The sequence below is a fragment of the Sinocyclocheilus anshuiensis genome, unplaced genomic scaffold (genome assembly GCF_001515605.1).
Source record: "Sinocyclocheilus anshuiensis isolate Anshui unplaced genomic scaffold, SAMN03320099.WGS_v1.1 scaffold4, whole genome shotgun sequence".
Lineage (NCBI taxonomy): Eukaryota > Metazoa > Chordata > Actinopteri > Cypriniformes > Cyprinidae > Sinocyclocheilus > Sinocyclocheilus anshuiensis.
The window spans coordinates 89097-115156 of NW_015554075.1; the positions used below are offsets into that span (position 1 = coordinate 89097).

A 26060-nucleotide genomic window follows, 5' to 3' on the forward strand; every position below is an offset into this window, starting at 1 on the left:
TGCATTATGTTAGCAGGTCTACAGTATAGCTTTTGTAACATATTACAGTATGTCTGAATGACTTATGTGAGCCCTGTTTAATTAGGACTGATTAAACGCATTATGGTCATTTAAGTTGAGCTGTTTTAACTTGACACTATTAACTAAATAATTATTGAACAAAACAAATCAGTCTACACAAAAAATAAAAGGCCATATGGATGAGCATTGCCATGAACATTGCTCAAAGCAGAACATTTGAAATCTGACAGTAACTGTGTTGAAACGTATTGTTCAAGCCGCTGAATTTCTAACAGCACCTCAAAGGAGAGGAATTTAGAGATGCAACATCTCTGAAAGAGTTTGATGTTCTGACAGTCCAACAGCACACTAAAGACAACACGCTGTCAAAATCTTTTCAGAAAATGTGTCTTTAATTTAATTTTTCAAATTCAAATTCTAAAAATATTAGAGCTAAAAACATGAGACCACTAGCCATCTTCAGTAATTGACCATCCTTCTTTTCTATTTTGTCTTCTCTTCTACAGTTATCTGAGGAGCTCCAATCAACACTGCCTGCTCTCTCAACGCATTCTGTTTTTCCAACTTTCGCTCCGGACAGAGAGCTCTAATTGGAAATGCATGAAGCTGAGTAAAACCTGCCAAGAATCACTCTACTACACCACTTTTTCTGGTCTTGCATATTCCAATCTTACATATTTATTGTTTTGGTTTATAGTTGAGTGGTTTGAGATTAATTATTTGTTGCACATGAATCCATTACGTGCATTTCTACATGCTCTCAGCAGGCAAACATGGGTCTTTTCTAGTCAATACTGAATAGGGCACTCAGCAGGATAGGCAATCACCTCAGATCAATGCTAATGTTTTTAGAGACTTCGGGCGAGCTTTGTATGAGAAAGAAACCACTATTTAATTCAGTCAGAGTATATTTATTATCAGCATTAATTTATAGGCTCAGTACATCTCATCCAACTGACTGCACCGTCTTTTCTGCTTCAGCTATTGTTTGAATAGCAAAGATGCTGTGCAAAATGTCTCCTCAGACTTCAGTTTCAAACGCTTTCTTCTTGGTTTTTAGGAGCCTATAAGACACACCTCACCGAGTGCCTGTATTGGGTTGTTCTAGTTCTTTTAAATGCTTCGGCATGGAAGAATCCACATTTCATTTTCTAATTCGAGGTTCAATTTCTTGTAAAATCGCCATTTGACAGCAGCTCTCAGATCTAACGAACAGAAGCGTTTTATTTTGCTGTGTAATATCAGCCCTCGGGACCAGTACACCTTCCTCTAAGATGGTTTAGAAGGACGGAATGACCGAAGCAAAGATCAAATGGTGTTAAAAGGAAGCCTATTCTTACCGTCCACTCACTACAAAACACACCACCAGGAAGATAAGGAGCACAATGCCACCGGCTATGGACACCGCAAGGATTGTGGACTGGTTAGGGTCCCCAATGGCCAGCATATCTAAAGATGAAGAAAGAGAAAAAGAAACACATTTGCATCAGTGTTAACCCTCATGCTGTTTTTGAGATTGCTTCGCTTCCTGTTTGGCCTCCAAGACCCCAATGAGTTCCTCTGACTTTATCAAAAACCACAAGAAAGATATTCAAGCATGTGATCAGCTAAGGACAATTTTTTTTTTTTTTTAAATGGAGAAAAAAATAAAATACTAATAATTATATATATATATATTATTGATACAATTATTTTATTATTTAATGTATACATGTTAAACAAATCAATAAAGAAATACATTACTATTGCAATAATACTATTGTTATGTGAAATAAAAAAAAGTGTTTAATAATAAGAACAACAAAAGTAAAATAAACAATACTGAAACTCTAACTTATATTTTTCACTTTTAACTATTGCATTCTTCAAAATATTGATTTTTATGCAGTATAGTGACGTTTGTGAAAAATTGATTGCATTTATTCATATTTTATACCAAACAAGCAATACAACATCTTTCATGGAGACATTTTGGAGGATTTTTTAAAGTATGTGGTCTCTTAGACCCCAAAGAGGGTTAAAAACCTACATAGCTTCAATGTCAAACTTTGCTTTGGTTTCCTTTGAAAAACCAGAACCAGCTGCATTTGGCTACTAAATATGTAGACGAAGGCGGGAGTCAATTTTCTAATTTACGCATGCCATCCAAATAGGTATGTTAACAGAGGGAATAACAGGCTCGGTTTGAAAGTTTCACGGCGAGTATATGGATTTTATGCTGCTGCAATCGACTCATTACTCAAAACAAATACATCATTTATCAAGCCCGGCAACGCATGAGTAACTGCCTCTTTCAGGAAAATGAATATCTCCAGCAACATGAATTGATTTAGAATTCCACTCAACTCCATTCAGCAATCTCAGTTATGCACCACGTACAGAAAGAGATTGCAACTTTCTGAGTCAGGACCAGATGCATGAAATATGCTAAATAGGAATTTCTCTTTTTGTTTTTTTGGTTTTTTTTACATTATAAAGGATTTTTGCCCTTTTTGACAGCTATTTTGACAGGACAATGAGGGATATGATCGGAAAAGACATCCAGAACAGAGGCAAGCATGGTTCATGATATATAAAAACTGGAAACCTTTACAGTCAACTTGCATTAAACATGAAAATGCCATTAGTGCTGCCAAACGATTAGTCGCAATTAATCGCATCCAAAATAAAAGATTTGTTTACATAATATATGTGTGTGTACTGTGTATATTTATTATTTATACATAAATACACACACATATATGCATACATTTCAGAAAAATATGTTATGTTTGTATATTAAATATATTTATATATAATATAAATTATATAATATGAGTATATATTATATGAAAATGAATATAAATATATGCATGTAATTACATGTACATATTTTCAAACTATATACTGTATGTGTGTGTATTTATATATACATAATAAATATACACAGTACACACACATATATTATGTAAACAATTTATTTTGTATGCAATTAATGGCGATTAATCGTTTGACAGCACTAAATGCTATTAAATGCAGATTAAAGTTAGCAGCCCTAACTAAAATAAATAATAAATAAATTACAACTATAGTGCTCTGCAAAAATTTAAAGTAAACTAAAACTAACAATAAGTGAAAGTTACCAAAAACTCCTGGAAAGATAAGTTGAAAGTAAAAGAAAAAAAATCACTATTATAATAACCTAACCACTAGCCAATGGTTTCATAAATTGATTTTTCTATATTATCAGACTAAACATATGCAATTTACAGTACTGCCTGTTCTGCTCTGGTGTGTATCGTATGAACAAATGCACATGGTGTAAGCCGTTTATGAATGTCACTGTGAGCCAAAGGCTTAAGCATTTCTCATATAATTAAAAGAGCAATTACTATACTGGACTCCGTTAACTTTCAGCTTGGCAGATCAGGTCCGCTGAGCTCTGTGATATGCTTCCAGAGATGCTCGCTGGGCCGTAACATACTTTAAATTAGGTGCATATACCACAAGGTCTCTGTGTTTACCGTAGGCCCCAAAGCCTTTTAAAATGTGCCTCCATTCTTTGATCCCTATCAAAGGAACATTGACTCAACACAGCCTTGTTTGTCCTCACAAGACATGGCGACACACACCGTGCTCGCCTCCCAAAGAGCATAAGCAGGAGGTTTGGTAAATAAGTCACACACCAGCTCACCATATTAAATTCAAAAGCAGTGTCCTGAAACTACCAGCATCTGCTCAACAATGGAAAGAGGAGCAATGCAAAAATATATAGAAGAAAGTAAAAGAAAGAGGAAACTGTTGAGAAAAGCATAAAATCATTACCCTCATGACTGGTCTCCAGCTCTATCTCTCCACCGTAGTTGCCGTAGCTTCCGTCAGTGCGCGCCCTCACTCTGAACACATAGGTGGTGCCCGGCTTCAGCCCCTCCACTGTCATTGTGTGGGCTTTGGTCTTCAGAACCGTGTAGTTCTGGTCTCTTTGGTTCTGGAATGGAAAAACACAGCAACATTCACATTCACTTACAGAGAGATTTGTTAAATTGGATTCAGAGATTGAGGATAAAAAAAAATGATGGAAAATTTAGAGTTGCATAGCGTTCCTGTCCGATTTTATTGCGGATTATACTACTGTTTAAAAGCTTAGGGTCGATATAAATGCCTTTGAAAGAAAATATTCTTATGCTCACCAGGGCTGGATATATTTGATCAGAAATACAATATCTAAAAAAAGTAAAAAATAGGGCCCTATGAAATCAGTTTTAATTTTTCCAAAATTCTGTTTTATTTTTTCCAAATTCCATTTTTTCCACTTTAATTTTTCTAGACTCTCTTTTAATGGTTAAATTAAATTTTATGAATCAAAAAGCATGTCTAATTAACTGAAATCATGAAACTTACAATATTAAACAGCAATTTATTAAAAGTTTAACAAAAATTAAATTTTAAGGCCCTATGAAATATGTTTTATTTTTCTGCTAAATAGATTCTGGAAAAAAAAATTTTCTGGTAAATATGACGAGATTATGTTCATGTGTTCATGCACTCATATATTGAGGCGGCAGAGGCTGAAAACACTGTGAGCGTCACACGAGCTTCAGTATGTGTGTAGTAAACAAAACCGTGCGTCTGTGCCATTCATTCACACAGTGCCACGCAGAACATGCAAGATTCATATTTAAATAGTATTTTTGTGGCTTAACAGACAGTAATCCATATAATGTTTTGATTTAAGTGTACTGACCTATACTTCTGCTTTATCCAAAAATTTGGCAAATTCAGTGACATTCCACATTATACAGTAAATTCCGTTTTTATGACTGGATTCCTATTGATTTCTATTTTAAAATATTTTAAAATGTAATTTCATTTCTGTGATTGCAAAGCTGAACTCCAGTCTTCAGTGTCACATGATCCTTCAGAAATCATTCCAATATGCTGATTTGGTGCTTAAGAATCTTTCTTATTATAATCCATGTTGAAAAGAGTTGATCTTTTTGTGAAAACTGTAATACATTTTTTTGTAGGATTCTTTGATGAATAGAAAAGTAAAAAAAAAACAGCATTTATTTGATTTTTTTGGTAACAATGTCAATTTTAATGCATCATTTTTTTTAATGAAATTACACATCTATATAACTTAACAAGCTTTCTGTTAAATTTAACTGTGATGCTATGCTATCAATGTTAACCAATCAGTCTAATATACTTGTTGAATCAATTTAAAGTAAACAGCAGGGTGGCAGCGTTGATGTGCTGCATGTAGAGCAGCAGAATTTCGAGGTTGTGTTGTAGAATATGACATAAGAGGATTAATGAAGGATATTATTTCAGCAGCATGTTAATACTGTAGCCAGCAGGCATCATATTTTGAGTCATTTTAGAGAGGCAGATGCTGGGGTGCTAACATACCAGGCCAAGGCTTTAATTTACACTGTCTGACATGATTATTTGTGTGATTATAGTTACATGAGTCAGACATCTGCAGTCTATGAATACTGTGAGTTTATTAATTTTATAGTAATTACCAAGAATGCCAGCTAACACTTAACATGGCAGATTCACTTATTCTCTGATGCATATTGTACACAAAAATGGCAAAAGCTGGCTGAAAGTGCTAGTTTGGATGTGGCTGACTGATTTTTACTTGCAGTCAGCAGTCTGGTTATGCATTACATTTACATTCATACATTTGGCTGACACTATTATTCAAAGCGACTTGCATTCAAGGTATGCAAGTCTAAAAAAAAAATAAAAAATCTTGCAATATGATCTTATAAACTGATCATATAAATCAAGAATGAACAAAATGAGAGATGATATTCCTGAGAGAAATCAGCCACTAGCTACCAGTCATTAAAACAGTCAAACCACCCTTTCAAAATGAATAAATCTCTTTCAAATATTAAAGAGCATCCCATAACCAAATGGGTTCTGGGAAAGACTTGGTTCCTGTCCACCACACCCAGAATGAAGGAGTGCAGAGCAGGTTTGTGTCTGAGAGCGTGGGATCGTTCCAGTTCCAACAAACACAGCATGCACCACACGATCTCCAATGCCAGACACCCATCTGGGCATTCAGTCTGAGCTGACATCCCATAATCGCACAACAACCAGTATGTGTGCCAGACTAGACTGGGTCAAACGATTGCATCTGTGCAGGACTGATTGACTAAGGCTGAGTTAGGGATAGAAGTGCAATCTGTTCAATATGTGCAAAAAAAAAAAAAAATGATTGAACTGAAATTAATTCGATTTTTTTACATTTATTATTAAGTATAAAATAAATAATAAAATAGGATGTACTGTATTTATATGCCTCACAGCCTTGATTACTTGATTAACAATTGTGTGCACGTTAAAAAAACAACAAAAAACAAAATAATAATAAAATACAAAATAAAATATTGGATATAACATATATTGGATATATGAAGTACAGCCTGCTCAAAGTATACACAAATTAAATAAATAAATAAATATTTTAAATAATAAACATAACATAAAAATTGGATATAACGAAGATCAGCTTGTTCAACTGTGTGTGTGCAAGTTCTCCTTTATTCTGTATGTGTGTGTGTTTGTGTGTATGTGAGAGTGAGTCTGTGTATACAGGTGTGTTACAGTGAAGGTATTCTCTCTGATCAGTGACGTCAACCCTGATTTCATTCTCCCGTTATAATTAAAGAGCTATGCGTATGTGTGTGAGCAGCCGGCTGTGGCGTACAGGGTCTACTGATTGCTTTCATTCCCAAAGGCACGATGATGCTTCAGCCCTCAATTACACATGCCAGGGCTGCCTGGACAACTGCAATCGTTACAGCTTTTAATGGAGGTCAAAGAAGCATGTGTGCAATCTGTGTGTGAGGATGATAACTGTTCAGATGGTAATAAAAGAGGAGAGAAGAAGAAAGGAAAGCAGATGAAAAGTAGATGTACCTTCTCATAGTAGATGACTTCATATTCCACTATGACTCCGTTTGGTCTGTCGGGTCCCTGCCAGGCCAGTGTGATGCTGTCTTTACTCTTTCTCTCCTTCAGGATCACATTCACTGCAAACAGAGTGAGACAAAGGCACAACGTGATGATGTGCATACAAAATGGTAAAATTCTATCTGTAAGTGTTCAAGATCACCGAAGTTCAATCGCAGCTTCTTGACCCACATGGTTTTATTCCAGTTACCCCTCTACTGATACAAAATAAAGCCACTGAGAGCTCACAATCCCCTTACAGACTTACAGAGAGTGCTTTACACACATACACACAAGTGAAACCTTTGTCTAAAGAGAGACAAAGGGGGCCACACAACAGCAGGTAATTACACTCTTGAAACACAGTCTAACACCTTCTCTGTCTCGCTCGTCTGTCCCTTCATCTCTCTCACTACAGCAGGACGGACAGAGAAAGAGAATGAGAGGGTGGAGGGAGATGGCAGCAGAGACAGCGGGCCTGATATTTGGTCAGATGGTTGGAGGTATATTCACCTGGTGTCCTTCACCTTTTCTGTGCTCTGAGATCTGTGAACAGCCTTCAAAATTACACCAGACATACACACACACACACACACACACACACTGAAACTCCTTCATGAGAGTAAATTACGTTTAATGTCATTTTCTGTTCAGATACAATTGCTTTAGGTTTCTTCACTTTTTAACCAGTTAATTTTTATGTGATTAATGGATAATGATTTTATTTATTATTGGAAAAAAACATTTTTTTTAAAGATTGAAATCACAAATACAATACCATTTAAAAATTTGGTGCATTTCTTAATATATATATTTTTTTTAAAGAATAGTTTTATTCAGAAGGACACATTAAATAGATCAAAAGTGACAATGATTTCTGTCAAATAATCACTGTCCTTTTCTATTCAAAGAATCACAGTTTTCATAAAAAATATTAAGCAGCAACTGTTTTCAACATTGATAATAATAAGAAATATTTCTTGAGCACTAAATCAGCATATTATAATGATTTCTGATGCAATATATTTCATATTTGCCATCACAGGAATATAGTACATTTCATGAAGAATTCAAATAGAAAACAGTTGTTAAATTGTTATAACAGTTGTAATAACAATATTTCACAATATTACTGTTTTTACTGTATTTTTCTACCGCTCAAATCTACTTATAATTTCCACAAATATTTTATACCTAATTATATGGAAATAATAAACACTTATCCTACTTACAGAAATATTTAATAATTGCATTAATAATTAATCATGTTAAATCTAATGGCCAAGGCTTTATGATGTTATTGAGAAAGAAAGAAAGAAAGAAAGAAAGAAAGAAAGAAAGAAAGAAAGAAAGAAAGAAAGAAATGCAGAAAGAAATGCATTTTTCCCATCAATCTTCCACTCTAGCTATTTGATTATTAATTTTAAATAACATTTTTTTTTTCTTTATAGCTACATTTTAATGATCTTTAATTTGTTTATATAGGTTCTTGATTTGCTCTGGTTTAAAACACTAGAACATAGAAAACACTTTTTCTAGAAACCACATTTTCTAAAGAACTAGAAAGTAACAAATTCTGAAATAAATAAATGAAATAAAAATAAATGGAACTTGCTTGTGGTACTTTAAAAAGTATCTCCCATTGCATCAGGCTGAGAAAACTTTTTGTGGAAGTTTTATTCTGAAGAGTGTGCCATTAAATGTGAATTTTTATGAGCAGCATTAATTCCTAAATTGCTCTAAACTATATAATATTCGGATTCGGGTTGGTTCATGGTCTGACGTGGCTGAATGTATAAATCATTGGGATCTTTGACCCTGTTCCGACACGAAGCGCTTCTCTCTCAGCAAGTGCCCGTTCTGCTCAAAAGCTTCCCTCTACAGCCTCAACACCTTCATACATATTTAATACCTCAGCCGGAGCCTTACACAAGGCCCAATACCACCATATACACATTCACAAACACACATTTAATGAGAACACGCCTGCACCGATGACCCCTGTCGGCCCGTCAGGGGTGTGAGACAGAAATTTGTGAGGGCAGTTGTGACTTCAGCAGATTTTAGCACCACAGAACGAGTCCTGACTGCAGATAACATATTTAATGACATGTATTATTTAGAGCATTTGGATTACTATGAACTTATGAACTTCCACAGAGGTTGTGTGTATGTGTGAGAGAGCGAGATGGGAATCTGCAAATGCCAATCTGGTCCAACAACAACCCTCTGGCTGTACCAAGCCTATACTTTGTCTGATATCGAAAGCTGGGACCTTGAGCAGAACAACATCGTTGGCTACATCAACAACATTGCGGAGCAGAAAATCCACAATACGCTGCATCACAAAGGCAAACACACATACCAGACGCAAGGGCTGTCAAACACTGGAGAGTTTTGAGAGATCTCATTGAATAAAAAAAGATAACCTTCGCTGTCAGCGTAAAGGTTTGGGGATGTATAACATTTTGAATAAGAAATGGGGGAAACTGAAAAAAAGACATTGTTTACCTCTCTTGTAACACAGACGCACACACGTTGACTACAAAAATTCCTTCAAATCATATTTGGAGAGTGTTTTGTTTATGAAAATATAATGAGGACCTCTTCACAGAAAAACAATCGCCTCGGGCATGCTGGTTTTCAGTTTATCAACATGTAGCGTTGTGCCGGCTTTGGCATTTAAAGTGTAACATTGCGTCCTAAACAGGTCCGACACGACGCAACATTTGAATAATTTATCAGTCTTGAAAGCAAAATGCTGCACAAAGTGACAAAATTTCAGTCAATAAGATCCTATCTGATGTTAGTTTTTAAACCATCAGGTTTCACTGTCAAAAATATACACCAAGCATCATTTAAACATTATCATGGAAGAAAAGACGCAATCTACCTGTCTGACTGGTGGTGATGTTGACAGTGACTTGTTGTTTAGGGTTTGGGCTCAGATCGGACACTCCGTTCACTGCCTCTATGCTGAAGGTGTAGTTGGTGTTGGACAGCAGGTCCGTGATCAACACTTTAGGGATCGAGAGACCAAGCTGTCTAGGTACAAAATGGACGCTGTTGCTGCAGGGGCTGCACGTTTTGCCGTCGTTGGCGCACTTCCTGCAGTGGACGTTGTAGGTGACGTCCCCTCGGCCGCCGCTGTCTCTGGGAGGACTCCACTCTAAAGTCACAGAGGTGTCATTCAGGGTGGAGATGGTGTTCTCGGCTGCAGACGGAGGCTCTGGGAGCAAAAAAAAAAGAAAAAAAAAGAAAAGAGTGTTATTTTAATTTACTCAGTTTGTTTGTAAATCCAGTTTGTGTTTGTACTGTATGCAGTGCCGATCCTAGACTTCTGGGGGCCCTATGCAAAACTGTGTCGGCAGGGGGTGGGGGGGTTTGAGTGAGTGGTTATGAACGAATGAATGAAACGCATTTGTTCGTGCTTCACTCCGTCTCAAATCGCGCTCGCGGAAAGCACTTGAGAAACAGTATCTTTTCCGCGGCTCGGTACACTTTCAACTCGTTTTTTTAGTCTCAAGCAAGACTGTACGTTACATGATTTGACTGATTTTTACGTAGAAAGGGCAACAGCGCACCGCATTAAAATAAATAATCATTCATGTTTTCATAACGGCTGGCCAAATTCAAAAACGAAACTAAAATTAAATCATCTTTGAGAGCAAGGGGGCCCTACGCAGCTTGCGTATTTTGCGTATAGGGAGGATCGGCTCTGACTGTATGAATCTACATCGTTCTTAACTGGTCGCTGTGACTCAAAAAAGGTCCCAAAAATATAAGAAAAAAAAAAACTATTAACTTAAAAAAAGGAGGAAAAATCGCTTCCCGTATTAATCTGTATGACCAATGGGTCACTTGGTAATTATGATTAACACAAAAACAAAATATTTGGTCCAGTGTTTGTTTCATGTCTTAGATTGGTAAATCTTTGGCAAATAAATGCACAAAATGTATTTAATTTTATATAATTTTATAATTTTACGTAAAACGTAATTCTTGAAGTCAGAGAAAAATCTAGCAAACAACGCTCATAAAACAACACTTACACTTGAGCAACTTCTGCACTTTTCTTTTCATTTTTGCCAACCAGAAATAGGAAAACCATACTGTGCAGCACTCTCACTAAAGCAAGCACACCAACTGAGAAAACGAGGAGCAAATAAATATGAAGAAAAACCTAGAGGTTCTCCTGTGCTGTTAAGCTGGCACTTTAACACTAAATGCTTCCTATTGCCTGGATGCAGTGCATTAAGGGTAACGTTCATTCGAAGGAGGGCATGATAATGGTAGGTCTGAACAGGTTGCGGGGTGCTGGATAGTGCTGCCATGGGGTCTTTTCTTTAATAACCTGCTAAAGCTGCAACTACGCACAACTCCAGTAAAGTTTTTTTAACACTACTCTGTTCAGCAGGGTGTCTTCTCATTGAAATAAGTTCTCATATGAGTGTGCGGGATGAAAGCAGGAAAATACAGCCAAAGGAAAGCGGATAAGATAGGAAGAACCGCCAATGCACATATTCCACACGGACACAAATTGTTTTTGCAAAGCCTCAGTAATTAAACACCCTCATCTCTATTCCTAGAGAGTGATGGTTGCTTTCACTGCTCAAAGGGTTTGAAGAGGCTGCGAGAGAGCTTCAGGATAGAGAGAGTAAATGAAGCAGAGGAAACGGGATCAGGGTGGAGGACTTTAAATGTCTGTGGTTATGACATTTCACCAGATCTACTAGCTGCTGGTGGATAGGGAGGGCTCCTCTGGGACACAGATCGGTGTGTGTGTTTGTGGTCACCTGTGGATGAAGAAGTCTATATGTTGCACAACCTAAAGGTCATTCCAGCCACTGAGATAAAATTTGAGTGTGTTCTTTTAAGGGTCAAAAACACCCTCATACACACATTTTGTATAAACAAATTTAGAATAATGATTAAAATATATTTAATTCCTGTTGTTTAGCAAGGATGCATTAAAATATTCCTATTTCCATTATGTTTTTTTTTTTTTTACATTTCTGTTCATCAAAGAACCCTAAAACAATGTATCCCAGTTCGCACAAAAACATTCAGCAGCACTCTTTTAGCACTGATAATAAGAAATGTGCACCAAATCAGCATATTAGAATGATTTCTGAAGAATCATGTGACATTGAAGACTGGAGTAATGGCTTCTGAAAATTCAGTTAATAAATTACATTTTAAATTATGTCAAAATAGAGAACTGTTACTTTAAATTGTAATATTATTTAACAATATTACTGTTAATAGTGGATTCTTAATCAAATTAATGCAACCTTGATGAGCATAAGAGCATAATGGCCCTTTCAAAGAGATTTACCAAACATTTTGGGATACTGCATAAAAAAGGCTGGATGGAAACACTAAGATGGGAAATAAAATTACATAGTCTAGGGCTGGGCGATATAGCTAAAAAATGTATCAACGATATAATGTTTCATATCGTTCGGTATCGATAATTATTGACATTTTTTATAACCTTTTTAAAACAAAGAGCAATAGAAAAACATTAAAATTGTCAACGCAAGGAAGTAACTGTCTATAAAAAAAGTGCATTACGTCTAAATTAACTCATATAAATCAAATATAATTTCGTAAATTGCATAAACAAATATGCATCACATATTTATGCATTGCTTAATACGAGCCGAATCGCCCATCACACAGATTGCCTTTAAAAACATATGAGACGCAGTGAAAAGGAAAAAACCTCCACAAAAATATGCGACGTGTTTCCTAAAAGTTAAACTGTTTTAACTTTGCATGGCTACATCTCTTGTCTGAGACGCAAGTGCAGCAGTCATATTTGTCCGTCTAGAAAATGCGCTGAATATGCGTTCTGTGTGAATGGCTTGGTTTTGGTTTTAACCTAATCAAGATCTTCTAGGCATTGAGTTTCTATATTTCTCTAATATTTTGAATGAATAATGCAGCAACTGCGCGTCTCGTGGGCTAGACTAACAAAACATTAAACTACAACGTCACTTACATCATCATCACCGCATCTCATGCTCCACTGATGACGCTCCCTGACGCACATCTAACATTGGATTGTACTATTTTTGCATTCAAATTCAAATGTTTATTTTAAATTTGACTAATATTTATTCTTTACTCACAATCTTTTCATCACAGGCAGGCACAGCACTCATGTTCATGTTTGTGTGTGCTGTCTGCGTCACTCATAGCACGTGCCAATATCGTGCACTATATTGAACATTTTTTATGTCGTTATTGAAGAAGGTGTACCGATAAATATCGATACCGTTTTATTGCCCAGGCCTAACATAGTCTCATTTGAGGTGTAAGAGTTAAGACATGCGCATAAACTGAACGTGATGTTGTTGACATGCATATGTGTGATTTACAGCTGGTTTCTAAGTAATCATATTAGCACATAATTTTTATTTTCTGGCACATGATTTTCATATACAGTATAAACAGTCTCATTTCACTGCTGTTGCCCTAATTTATGTTATCATTACATTAAGCAAGCAGAGAGAGAGAGTGTGTGTGTTTGGGGTGGGAGGTGAGTTTGTGTGTAAGTGTGTGCGTGATGTACTACAACTAAAGGTCATTAAGTGAATCCATATGTTTAGCTTCACGCATGATTTGCCTTATCAGATGAATGAGTCCTTTAATTAGGATCTGTCGTATTGGGTTCTTTCTTTCTCATTCCTTTCTTTCTGTTCTCTCTTTCGTTCTTCTGCCCTTCAACCCCCAGCACACAAACACACATATAGGCAATGACTCACTATCCTGGTCTACAAAAGGTGACCTCACCAGTCTTGTAAACGCAGCGTTAAACGTCCAATCTGACATGATGTATGATGATGAGACAGTGATGGAGGTGAAAATGTACTGAGGCCAGTCTATAAGAATAAATAAGGAAAACAGCCTCCAGCCTCTTCTTATAAACAACCTGTCCTCTATCCATCCATTTTTCCATCCATTATCTGTCAGTCCATCCATGCATAATTAGAACTATCCATTCAACTAACTCACCATCATTTTATCCATCCATGCATCCACCTATTATCCTTATTTTCAAAAGTTTATCCATCCATCTAATTTATCCATACACTTATAATGTATACATTCATGCATTCCTAATTACCTCCACCTATCCATTCACCCCTCTTTCCATCAGGTCATCCATCCATGGATCTGTCTGCCCATCAACATTCATGCATGATTAATCTAACATAGATTTATTGGTTTAGTGCTGGATCACTCACGGGTACAGGCCATTGACCGCGGGTCCATATCAGCTCTGTAAAATCCCTTCTCGCAGGAGCACTCGGAGGCTTTCTCCTGATGGGAGAAACTGTGAGGAGGACACTTGGTGCAGTAGGCATCCATGGAAGAGGCCTTGTAGGTGCCTGGCATGCAGGCTGCAAAACAGAAACATGAAGACAGAAATGTTAGACATACATCTTCAAAGAGCACTCCAGTAAAACAACACAAAACAAAAAACGAAACAAAAGAAAACATAACACAACAAAAACAAAACAAAACTAAACACTAAACAAAATGAAATGAAACAAAAGCTAAATGAAACAAACCAAATGAAATAACACAAAATGAAACAACATGAAACAAAACATGAAGCGAAACAATACCAAACAAAACAAAACAACAAAACACAACAAAAGGTAGACCAGTTTTTAAAGATTATCTACCAGATCATCTAAGTGGTCTTCCAGATTGACCCCTAATGACCATAAATGAACATCTTTGCCAACAAGAACAACCACACAAAACCAGTTGTCACCATCAGAAGAGAGTAGGATGAGTTTGGGTCATGACTAACTGTTTGTCAGACCAATGGTAGACTGCATTTGAAAAACCGGTTTATAAACAGTCATTATTTTTGGAATTCTTTCAAAGAGGCACAGAAAGTACACACTTCAGCTGTAAATACACATTCCTTTTCCCTTTTCAGAGCTGTTACAACATCCCGTGTGCTGTAAAAATGGGTCAGTCAACACGGACTTAAATAACCAGTGGAGAAAAACGAGCCTGAGTGCAGGAATTACAAATAGTTTCTTGTAGCAGAGCGTCCCTATAGAACTTCGCAAAACCAAAACACATCCTTGAGACCTGGATTCAAATTCCAACATTTCCCTGCCTCAGAGTACACCACGATTATGTTTACAAACTAGAGAATGGCAACCTGACTCTCCCCTCAAAATGCGGCCATTTCTCGATTTCACTTTTCTATCTCTCTTTCTCTTTCTCTTTCCCATCTTTTCCACATCTGCCTCTCACATTCATTTGTTTGCCTCAGAGCCCCAATGGATGACCCAATTTCTTGGTCCCTCTGAGGAACCATGTGAAATACGTGAGGAGGAATTCAGCCTTTTACACATTTACAAATGCAAAGTGTTTTCACAAACACAGGCCTGAGAGAAGGAGCACGTAGAGGAGTAGATGAAGGTGGCGAGTATGACTTTAGCATGGTGTTAGCCATACTCTAGCTCAAGGCGCCAATAAAAAAACACCACACAGGGCTGCTGCATATTCTAATGTATGTAAATTCGGAGGCCGTGTGAATGTTAATGAATTGGAAAGGGCATATTTATTTGATTGCTTTGCTGCTTGGCACTCATCGAGGGGATGTTGGTGGGAGGGAGGTGGTTCGTGATGGTGCGTCTCAGGGGTAGACGTAAATTCACAGTGCAGTTAAGGTGAGAGCGTTAGCAATCTGCACCGCGAGCAAATTAGACAATCCTGCCGGCCGCCGAGGTCAAGCCATCGCTAGTGTCGGAAACGCAATTCAATTGATGGATCAATGCAATGATGAATTTATCCTCGCCTTGATTGCCTGTGTGAGTGGTGAAGGTCACGGATTTAATCAAGACCTGCAGCTCCCTTGCTCGCCCATAAATCCACAACCGGCAGAAAACGGCATGCTTACCCTACACCGCAAAGATCCAATCTCCACCTCGGTTCCTATACATTCTCATATCATTTGTTGCTGTTTCTCTTTTCCTAAAAAAAAAACATGAATAGAAATACAATGTGTAACTTTCATAAGCCTCCACTGCTTCTTTGATTTATCATGGGAGCCAGTTTTCATTTGTGTTGTTTTTCCAGTACAAATATATAACCTTTCTTTAAAAAGATACATTTACTTGAGAAACAAAATTATTTAAAGTCGGCATTAGAGCTGACGATTAATCGCATCCAAAATAAAAGTTTGTTTACATAATATATGAGTGTGTACTGTATATATTTATTATGTATATATAAACACACACACACACACACACACACACACACATACATATTTAACAAATATTTATATGTATAAATTTACATTTATATATAATTTATATTATATATAAATATAAATATTTTATATACAATTTTATATATTTTTTCTTAAATATATGCATGTGTGTGTGTGTGTGTTGTAAGGGAAACAGTTCAATTTAGCTCAAAGGGAATCATTTAAAGTTCACACATATATATTATGTAAACACAGACATTTATTTTAGATGCAATTAATTGTGATTTATTGTTTGACAGTCCTAGTCTTTTCTCCTGTATTGTGACATATATTCGAGTGAAACCGGTTACTTAATTCAAAGGAATAACTAGTTTATTTTTCTTCTATACTATTATTATGCCAAATATATAGTGCCCAAATAAACATCAATGCATTTAGCTACATTTTATTAGCAAAAGTAGTAATGTATCTAACTACTTATTAAAGGTTTAGCTTGACTGCTAGTAGTATCATACTTTAAACGATAGTTAAACTACAAACTAGTAAAGTAGCGACAGATTGTTCTTATATATTGTGAAATGGATTATTGAAAAAAAAATGGGTTACACTTTATTTAGATGATAAAATCCACTATAGACATTATGTTAACTATAAGTAAATTTGTAAATTCATGTCAAATAACTCTCATTAGAGTATTAGTAGACTTAGGTTATGGTTATGGTATACTTGCAAAGTTACTTATTAAACACCAGCAAAAGTGGTTTCCCAGCATTGGTGCTAACAGCTAGGCTATGGCTTCAACAGCTCCATGCTCCCTGGAGGAACACATGCCTTCTGTCTCAATAACTTGGATCAATACTTGTCACTGAACATGCTCATTGATAAAATGCACTGGTGGGAAAACCTCACCTGATAGTGAGGCGCTATCAAGCCGTAGCATTGATAGAGCCATGCTCTACCTGCTGAGCCACAAAAACATATTTGTTCCTTTGGACGCCAATGGAGGGATCGAATCAGCAACCTTCCAATTACCACCCCATGAGCCTTAACCACTACACCACACCATCCCATTTCATTGTCCTGATTCAAATGAAAAGTCAGCCAATTGGGATACATTTCACAGCCTCCTAAATAGCCATAAGCAAACAAATACATTCAAATTAGGTTCAAGAGCGTGTGGGACTTTTGTTGGGTCGTAGCGGTTGGAAAGAGAAGGAGAGAGAGAAAAAGAGATGAGTAGGGCTCTGCTCTTAGAAAGCCTAATCAGAAGCGGAGTGTCTGGGGTGAAGGCTGGGCACCGTGCCGCTGCACTGGAGAGTTTTGGCCTGCTGATGAGGGTTGCCTGGCTGTTCCTTCCTGGCACTGATCCACAGCGGTATATCAGAACTCCCAGGCAGCCTGACCACACACAAACACACACCAAAAACACACACACAATCTGGAGCAAACACACATAGGCCCTTACGGCCACAGGAAATTCCCTTCTGCGTAACGATCTTTGAAAGTCTTTCAAAGTGTTTCTGAGAGAAGAAGTCTATGACCTCCAGCATCTGTTTAGATGAGTTTCAAAGACTCAGCTTTACCACAACCGTTTCAGCAGTACGTGATGAACTCAACCAGTGAAAATAATATAGCTGGGTCGAAGATTGAAAAGCCATAATTTGTTCATTGTGCCAAACCCAAATTATACTAAATGCAAATAATTTAAAGTGAGAGTGAAGCACTGGAAATTGCTCCTATTGGAGTCATAAGGCTCAGGGAAGTTTGATGTTTATTTGAAAAGCAGTGTTTGACAGAATTAAAGACATAAGTACTATTTGAGCAACATTTTTCCCAACAGTATAATTTTCATGCCAGGAAAAGTGAAGGGTCAGGATGGCTGGATAATTATCCAATACTTGTCAACCCTCCCTGTTTAAATCTAAATTAAAGACACATCTCTTTAGCCAAGCATTCATATAGCTCTCATTAATTTGTATTATTATATCTTATGAAATAGCACTAAATACACGTGATCATCTTTTGTCTGAAATGCTATGAACAGCAGCTAATTATTCTCATTTTGCTTTCCTGATGTTCTTCAGATTAACTACAGATTGCACCAGCTCCAGTATGGATCCAGCCTTTGTGAAGATTTCAGACGACGCCAACACTTGCAAAGACCTCAGGGGATGCCAACTTTGGATCAACATTCAAAACTGTCAATCATTATCCTTATATTGTAATCATTATGAGCACAATAATATTTGTTGTACCTGCTTAACTGAATACATGACATTAACTAACCACATAACATGTATTATATTATAGCTACCTATTACTGCAATATGGACATTACTCTGACATACTCATCTCTGGCTAAAAACAGAATACTTCCGAACTGTAAAATTGAAACAAACATTTTCTATAAAGCTGCTTTGAAATAATATGTGTTGTGAGAAACGCTATACAAATAAACTTTGAAAAATGAATTGAAACAGTGAGTCTTTATGCGTGTTCATTTGTAAATATTATTTTATTTTAGCTTAAATATTATGAAAATAAATGCAATTTAACTGCCCATGAGGGTTTTAGCAAGCTGCTTAAAATTCATTTTTGAGAACATGCCTTTAGGATTGAATTGTAATATATGTTTGGACTTCAGTAAAGACAGCTTTTGAGGGTTTTTTTTGTGCAACTGTGTTCTTTTTGGAAGTGTAATAAAGAGAAAGTGTGTGTGTGTCCAGTAGTGGGCAGATGTTGAGAAAGACCCAAACAGACATCCACATTGTGATAACAGAAAGAAACCAGAAGCACTGCCTGAATCTACTGGAGCCAAACACTAATGATGAGGCACAATTAAAAGTTTCCCAGAGCATTACCAGTGAAATAAGTAACAGTTTGGACATGTATTAAACCTTTAATGACTTGAGATGCATGCATTAGATGCATGATTATGGACAACTCACTACCTTACAAACATCCATGGAATGGAGGTAGTACACTTGGGACCCCCAAATCTACATCTATGCCTCTTGTATAAGGTAGCCCAAACTTCATACATCACAACAGAGATATTTTTCAATACTTCAGTATCCAAGTGCAGCAATACGTCTGAGGAAAAGTAAAGCACTGCGTTCGCTCCTCCCAACAGCATGCGCTCTCACGCCGATAGTAAATCAAAAGACAAGGGGAAGCAAACGCTCCAGAAATCTACATCTCGGATATCTCCAGGAGGTTTGCCCCATTAAAAATTCATACCCATCTGACTCCAGCTCTTTGTTTATGGCAATCAATAGCTTTTAGATATGATTCCTGAACATAAGAAAAGGGAAAATACAACGCTTCAGGGAGGCGAGAGCTGAAACGATCCACTCACAAGACAACATTGTTTATCAGACAAACTTAATCGTCATTTTCATTTACAGAGTAGCGGTCATCCATGGAATTTGATTACAGCATTACTCAAATATTTTATGGCGAAAGTGTTTAATAATGTTCGCTAATTGTGTGCTGTGTTATAATAATGCTTGAGGAAAAAAAAAAGGAAAAATGAGAGAGAAAATACAAGAGCTTGAAAATTTGTGATTTATGTTAAGTTTATGCATCCACTTAATGCACATGAAACGTCTGATCTCAGCAGTACTGATATCATAGTCAACGGTCAAGTGAGTAATCAATTCCAAAAGGAATAATTCTTCATTTATGAGTTCACTTTTCATCTACATATCCTGATTCACTTCCTCCATCTCTTATAAAGAAGTCAAATGGGACCCGACAACCGAACGTACGCCACTGATGAAGTATGACCCGTTTGGGTTAGCCGACTGCAACGCTGTCACATCGCATCGATGTATCACTGATTATAATCTAAACAAATTTTCCCCGTGCTAATTGGCTATCACAGCAGTAAACAGGCAGAACGGGTTTCAACAACATCCCTCTTTATCCAATCAGACGTCAAAGCAGAGGTGTGCATTTTTCAATTAATGGCCTTTGTTCGGCAAGAAAACAAATTCGCAATACCCCACAGCCGTCGTCGTGCTCATACATAATGCATCAGTCGGTGCCTGTCTTTATAAAGCAATGACAGTAAGTAAACAGTGCTCTGGTGCTGAGCACGACCCACACCTCCTCAATAATGCCGTTCGCAAAAGCTACCTTGCATCAGCATCAATATGGACAATGTTATTTGCATGGCGAGGACAAGCGCAGGCATGTCTTTGCCAATTTATTTGGCATTTGCATTCCCCAATTTTTTAGTTAATTGCTAAGTTTACCTGAGATTAACAATGTATGACATGTACACTGTTACAGACGTAGCTGCTAATTTACTGTTTTTCAAAAGCAAGTGAAATGCTGATGAAAGGAACATGGAAAAAAAAGCTACAGCAATCTGACGGCTAGTTGAGCAAATGGGCCTAAAACCGCTGTTGAATATGGATGTGTCAATCAAACTCTTTCCACAACAGTCTAGGATATGCTGGGTTTTTTCCCCAACAAGTGTGAAATTCATATGAAATACAATCACATCCTGAGAGAGCAATACCAAGTCCCCGGGCTAAACAAGTGTGTGTGTGAGAGAGAATATACTAGCGGAGGTGTCTTGGTGTCTCTCGCTACCTCAGGCAGAGAAATATAAATCACACACTAATAGATAACTGTGAATTACATCCTGGAGGATGACATCATTACTGGAGCGCACGCACACACACACACACACACACACACACACACACACACAAGGTAGGTAATCACCAGCAGTGAGTTGCGTCCTGGTCTGTGTGTGATAAGGCTGTGTGGAGACTCACAGAAGGAGCTCTAAGAGCTGGTGTTACTGCATCATATGATATCTGGACATGGAAGATCAGGATGTGCCAATCACATTCATGGTAGAGAGTGAGGGTCCATCTGATTGCCCACAAACTCACAGGGAAAGAAAATGGAAGACGGCACTCTAGATAGGTCTTAAGATAAGCCTTCCTCTAAACACACCCACACTGGAAATGACAAATTCAATGTAATCGAAAAGTCACATCGGAAATCTGCTGTACTTGTGATATCTTTGACACTATTTTGTCTCTATTTACCAGTTTGCAGAGTAACAGGCATGTTTACAGCAATGTTGTTATTGTCAACTGAAATGATTAAAAATCATGCTCATATTCAAAACAAAGCTAATATATATAAATAGAAATATAAAAACTATACATAAACAATTAAAATGCATAAAACAAAATGACAATGAAAACTGAAAATGTATAATAAAAATAAAATTAATAAATATATTTATTTACTCGTATTTATTACTATAGTATTTATTAATATTTTTATTTTTACATTTTTAGTTTTCAGTATAATGCATGCTATACAGTATAATTATATATAATGCAGTACATTATGCAGTCCTTAGGTCCCTTACACCTATATCGAGTTAGTTAGAAATGCCAAGGTTTCACACAAAACAAGGGGAATCTGCTTTTAGCTATTTTGCCGCCCGCAGTTAGAACCAGCTTCCAGAAGAGATCAGATATGCTAAAACATTAGTCACATTTAAATCTAGACTCAAAACTCATCTGTTTAGCTGTGCATTTATTGAATGAGCACTGTGCGATGTCCGAACTGATTACACTGTATTTTATGCAATCCGAGCTGATTGCACTGTATTTTATGCAATCCGAGCTGATTGCACTGTATTTTATGTATAATCATTTTCTTAAATTCATTTTAAATTAATTTTTAAATCATTTTCAAAGTTTTTAAATTACTTGTTTTATTTTTGTGATTATTTTTTATGATTATTTTACTTTCTTTTATGTAAAGCACTTTGAATTACCATTGTGTACGAAATGTGCTATATAAATGAACTTGCCTTGCCTTACATATTATAATATTGAATAAAGTATAGTATTAAAATAATACAAAAACACTAATTTACAGAGTATGAGTTAGCATACTGCATAATGCACTGTATACTGTTTACTATTTTTTAAACAGTAAAATATTACACAGTGCTAAACTTTTCAAATAGTATATGCTATACTGTCACACTGGACAATAAACAATTAATTTAGAACAATAAATTACCCTTCCAGTTGTTCATGATTACTGAATAAGGATTTTAAAAACATCATTTTGTAGAGACTTAGTTGCATAATAATTGAAAACAAAAAACAAAAAAACAAAAAACAAATGTGTATGTGTGCTAGATTACAATTTTGAAACATTTCCCTAATATTGGAATATATATATTTGCAGGTCTTGCATAACTGTGGGAACCCTGAAATTTAATTTGAGTGGCGTCCAATTAATTCAGTCCAAAATTAATCTAATTTTCAGCTAAAATTAAGTATTGGAAGTCCACAATAAGGCAAGATAACACAATGTTAAAGACCATGTTAAAAATCACACTGATATTACTTCAGATTCATTAATTACACTGGAATTTTGACAGCACTGCATTGTGGGATACAGAATCTCACATAGTGTGCTTTGGCTCTATATTGCAAAGTCTGGCAAATGTTGTAGGTCATCCGTCTATTACGTGCATTTTTAAATTGCGCATAGCATACACACTGCATACTAATTATTAAAAAAAGCTAATATGCCACTCCGAACATCTCCCCACAGCCTAGAGAAAGACGTGAATGGCCCCTGTGGTCGACAGGGCAATGTCATTTTAAGATAACTCTCTCATTGAATAATCCCCTCCCTTAAGCGGAATGTTTCTATGGGATTACGCACGGCCTCTCTATTGAACTTCAATATGGAAAGCATCAATAGACACAGGGTGGAAGATAATGGGATTTGACTTGTCTTAAAGCCTGAGGGGCCACCGTAGGGGTCGACGACATCCAGCACATAAACACAACCACTTCCTCCACATTTTGCAATCTCATATGCAGAGGACGCATGGGTCAGGCCATTACAACTATCTGATCGGGGTACGAAATGCACTTTAGCACCTAACCTCGGAGCTCTGATGAAATGACGGCTTATTCACTGATATCTTTCACAAGGCAATGCGACACAGGTGCTAATGTTATTTAAGAAGAAACAACTGGACTGTATCAGCCAGGCTGGGCGCAAATCACATTCAAATCTCAGGATATGAAAAACACGGCAGACGACTGTTCCTGCCTCTAATAAACGTTGGCGAGATAAAGAGATTCAATTTCAATGCCTTGTGTTAGATTTCCAGGAACTCTTTTTGTCACTCGCTGGCAGTTGCCTTCACTGCAGGGCCTCTACCTGTATCTCCATTTACTGTTTATGATTTCATAAAACCATTCCCCGAACGTATTAGAGTTGGACATTGACATAAGGAGCTGTTCCTGAAGGGCTCTAAACAATGACAGGCCTCATTTGTCATGAGAGTGTAGAGTGTATCTGGCAGACAAAGGAGCAGACGGATATCTCTGCAGGAATGAGGGTGGCGTAGGGGAGTGAGATGTAAAACCCAAGCTCTTTGTTTTCCTCTCGGATTTTGATGCCTATGATAGATGTGTCGTTAACGTTTCAGAACAATGCCGTGCATGCGGTGGACCACTGTAACGACGACATAATTAGCTACACTTCCTGTGCAGGAACATAGCATCTAATAACCTAGAACAAACACAATTAGCAGCTCACAAACCTTGGCTTTTAGGGTGCTACATATTAGGCCATTGAAAGATGACATTTTTCTCAGAAACTGAAAGCATCATTAAAAAGCTGTCAAACCAAAAACCAAATTCAGGAAATGCGCCAACATGAACTATTTTTAAAGCCTTTATCCAATCAGAATTCAGATACATATCAGGTTCAGAAGGGACATCTTTATACCTTATTAACTCCTAAAAAGTGCAACCTTATTCATACCTAAAGTGTACATACTAGTGCCTAAATGGCACATACTAGTATGCCTACCTTCTGAAAGGCTACCGTCCCAGTGACAGATTTTGTACTTTAGTGTATTAATGAGATAATTCACGCAAAGAAGAAAAATATGTGATCATGTACACACAAAATAAGATACTTTGTAAAATATCTCTGTTTTGATTTCATACAAGGAAAGCCAATGGGGTTCCACAGAAGAAGGAAAGTCATACAGGTGTGGCACAAAAGCGAGTAAATGAGAACATTTTCAATTTTGGGTGAACTGGCCCTTTAATAGGGATTTGTAAAACATTTGGTTATGCTTCTGAATTCTGATTGAACGTTTTAAGGCATTGTAAAACACATATATCATCTAAAAGGGACAGAGAGAAAGAATACAAGAAGAGATTGAGAGTCAGTGACTGAGAGCATGATATCAAAAAGTCCTTGAGTTGATGAAATGTTCAGGGCTTGTCTGCTCATGTACTGGAGGCCAGCGAGATATGGACACGTCTGCCAAACTGCCCGCCTGCTGTCGTTCTTAACTGAGAGAAAGCTGAAACAGAACCGAAACTACTATATCTATAGATAAATCTGCTTTAATACATTAACCCCATCTCTGAACCTGTAGCAAAATGATAAAACTTCTCTCTAACCATGAAGACATTTAATCACATAATAAATCACAAAATAAAATAATAAAATAAAATAAAATAAAATAAGCTGTCAGGACTGCATAGGACAGGGTTTTAGCAAGTATTTCTTCTACTTTTCAGATTAAAGGATTCCCGGTTGGGTAATGGTTCCAGGTTGGGTACGAACTCTTCCTCATTCATTTAACAGCATGCATCCATAGTCACGCTCTCAATTAATTTCTAAAATCACTCTGCCTCTAACCAGCTCTTATTGTGCCTTCTGGAAACTTCTGAGCTGTATATTGTCTACAGCTGTTACCTCACCAGGGTTATAAGCTGTCCTCAGGGGTTACATAAAGGAAAACTGTGACCTGAAATGTTTTGCCCGGTTAGCAAGCACTGAGCTAAAGCTCTGGAGGCCAAATGGAGACATTCACAGCTTGGCTAAATGCAACCTGAGTGCCTTCTTTCCCCGTAAGAGCCCAAATCAGGGCTAAATCCTAATAAGCACTGAAGCAAACCAAGTCCCCGCGCCGCTCCTCCTCTCGCTCTCCTCCTCGGTCCTTCGGCTTCTCTCAGAGGGAGAGAGACAGACGGCAGGCTGCCAATCAGCTGTGAAGGGGACAGCTCAGACACCATGACTCATCTAACCTCCGATGAGGGGGCCACACACACGCGGTCTAAATATAAATATAACTTCAAATATAAATATCAATTTGATAAATCATTATTTTTTTTAATTATTAATACTACTGTTACTCCTTCTACTACTAATAAGACTAGTTTTTTAAATGTTAAATGTTTTTAAAACAAATAAACAAATAGATAGGTAAATAACAAATATGATTAATATTAAACTAAATAAATAATGAAGAAATAAATAAATAAATGTAAAAAAAAAAAAAAAGTATTTAAAAAAATAACCACACCTTATAGACATACACACACACACACATAATATCCCGGTAAGTTTTCATAAGGCATTATGAAAATTAATAATAATTGAATTAGTTAAATGCTCACAAGTATGATTTCTAATACATTAGCTTTGTGTCTGTGTATTTTTTTGTTATCCTGCTTTTTATTGCTTCTTCATGTGTGTCAGGGTCATCTCATAAATATATATATATATTTTTTTTTATATAAAATATATAATATATAAATATATAATATATATAATTTATATTTATGAGATGACCCTGACACACATAAAAAAGTAATAAAAAGCAGGATAACAAAAAAATACACACACACATATATATATATATATATATATATATATATATATATATATATATAATAATTTTTTTTTTTTTACTTTTTGGGTGTCTCAAAAAGTAAAAACAGCCATGATGCTTTGAGAT

General features: G+C 36.6%; 1 protein-coding gene across 1 annotated transcript in view; it reads right to left on the bottom strand.

Moving 5' to 3' along the window:
- Nucleotides 1-26060, bottom strand: part of LOC107668971 (ephrin type-A receptor 3-like) — a 131653-nt gene that overhangs the window by 45288 nt on the left and 60305 nt on the right. The window contains exons 4-8 of the mRNA XM_016461052.1: nucleotides 14229-14384; nucleotides 9866-10201; nucleotides 6940-7052; nucleotides 3826-3988; nucleotides 1362-1470 (exon numbers count right to left, since the gene is read on the bottom strand). Coding sequence (XP_016316538.1) covers nucleotides 1362-1470; nucleotides 3826-3988; nucleotides 6940-7052; nucleotides 9866-10201; nucleotides 14229-14384 — 877 coding nt within the window. The remainder of the gene's footprint in view (nucleotides 1-1361; nucleotides 1471-3825; nucleotides 3989-6939; nucleotides 7053-9865; nucleotides 10202-14228; nucleotides 14385-26060) is intronic.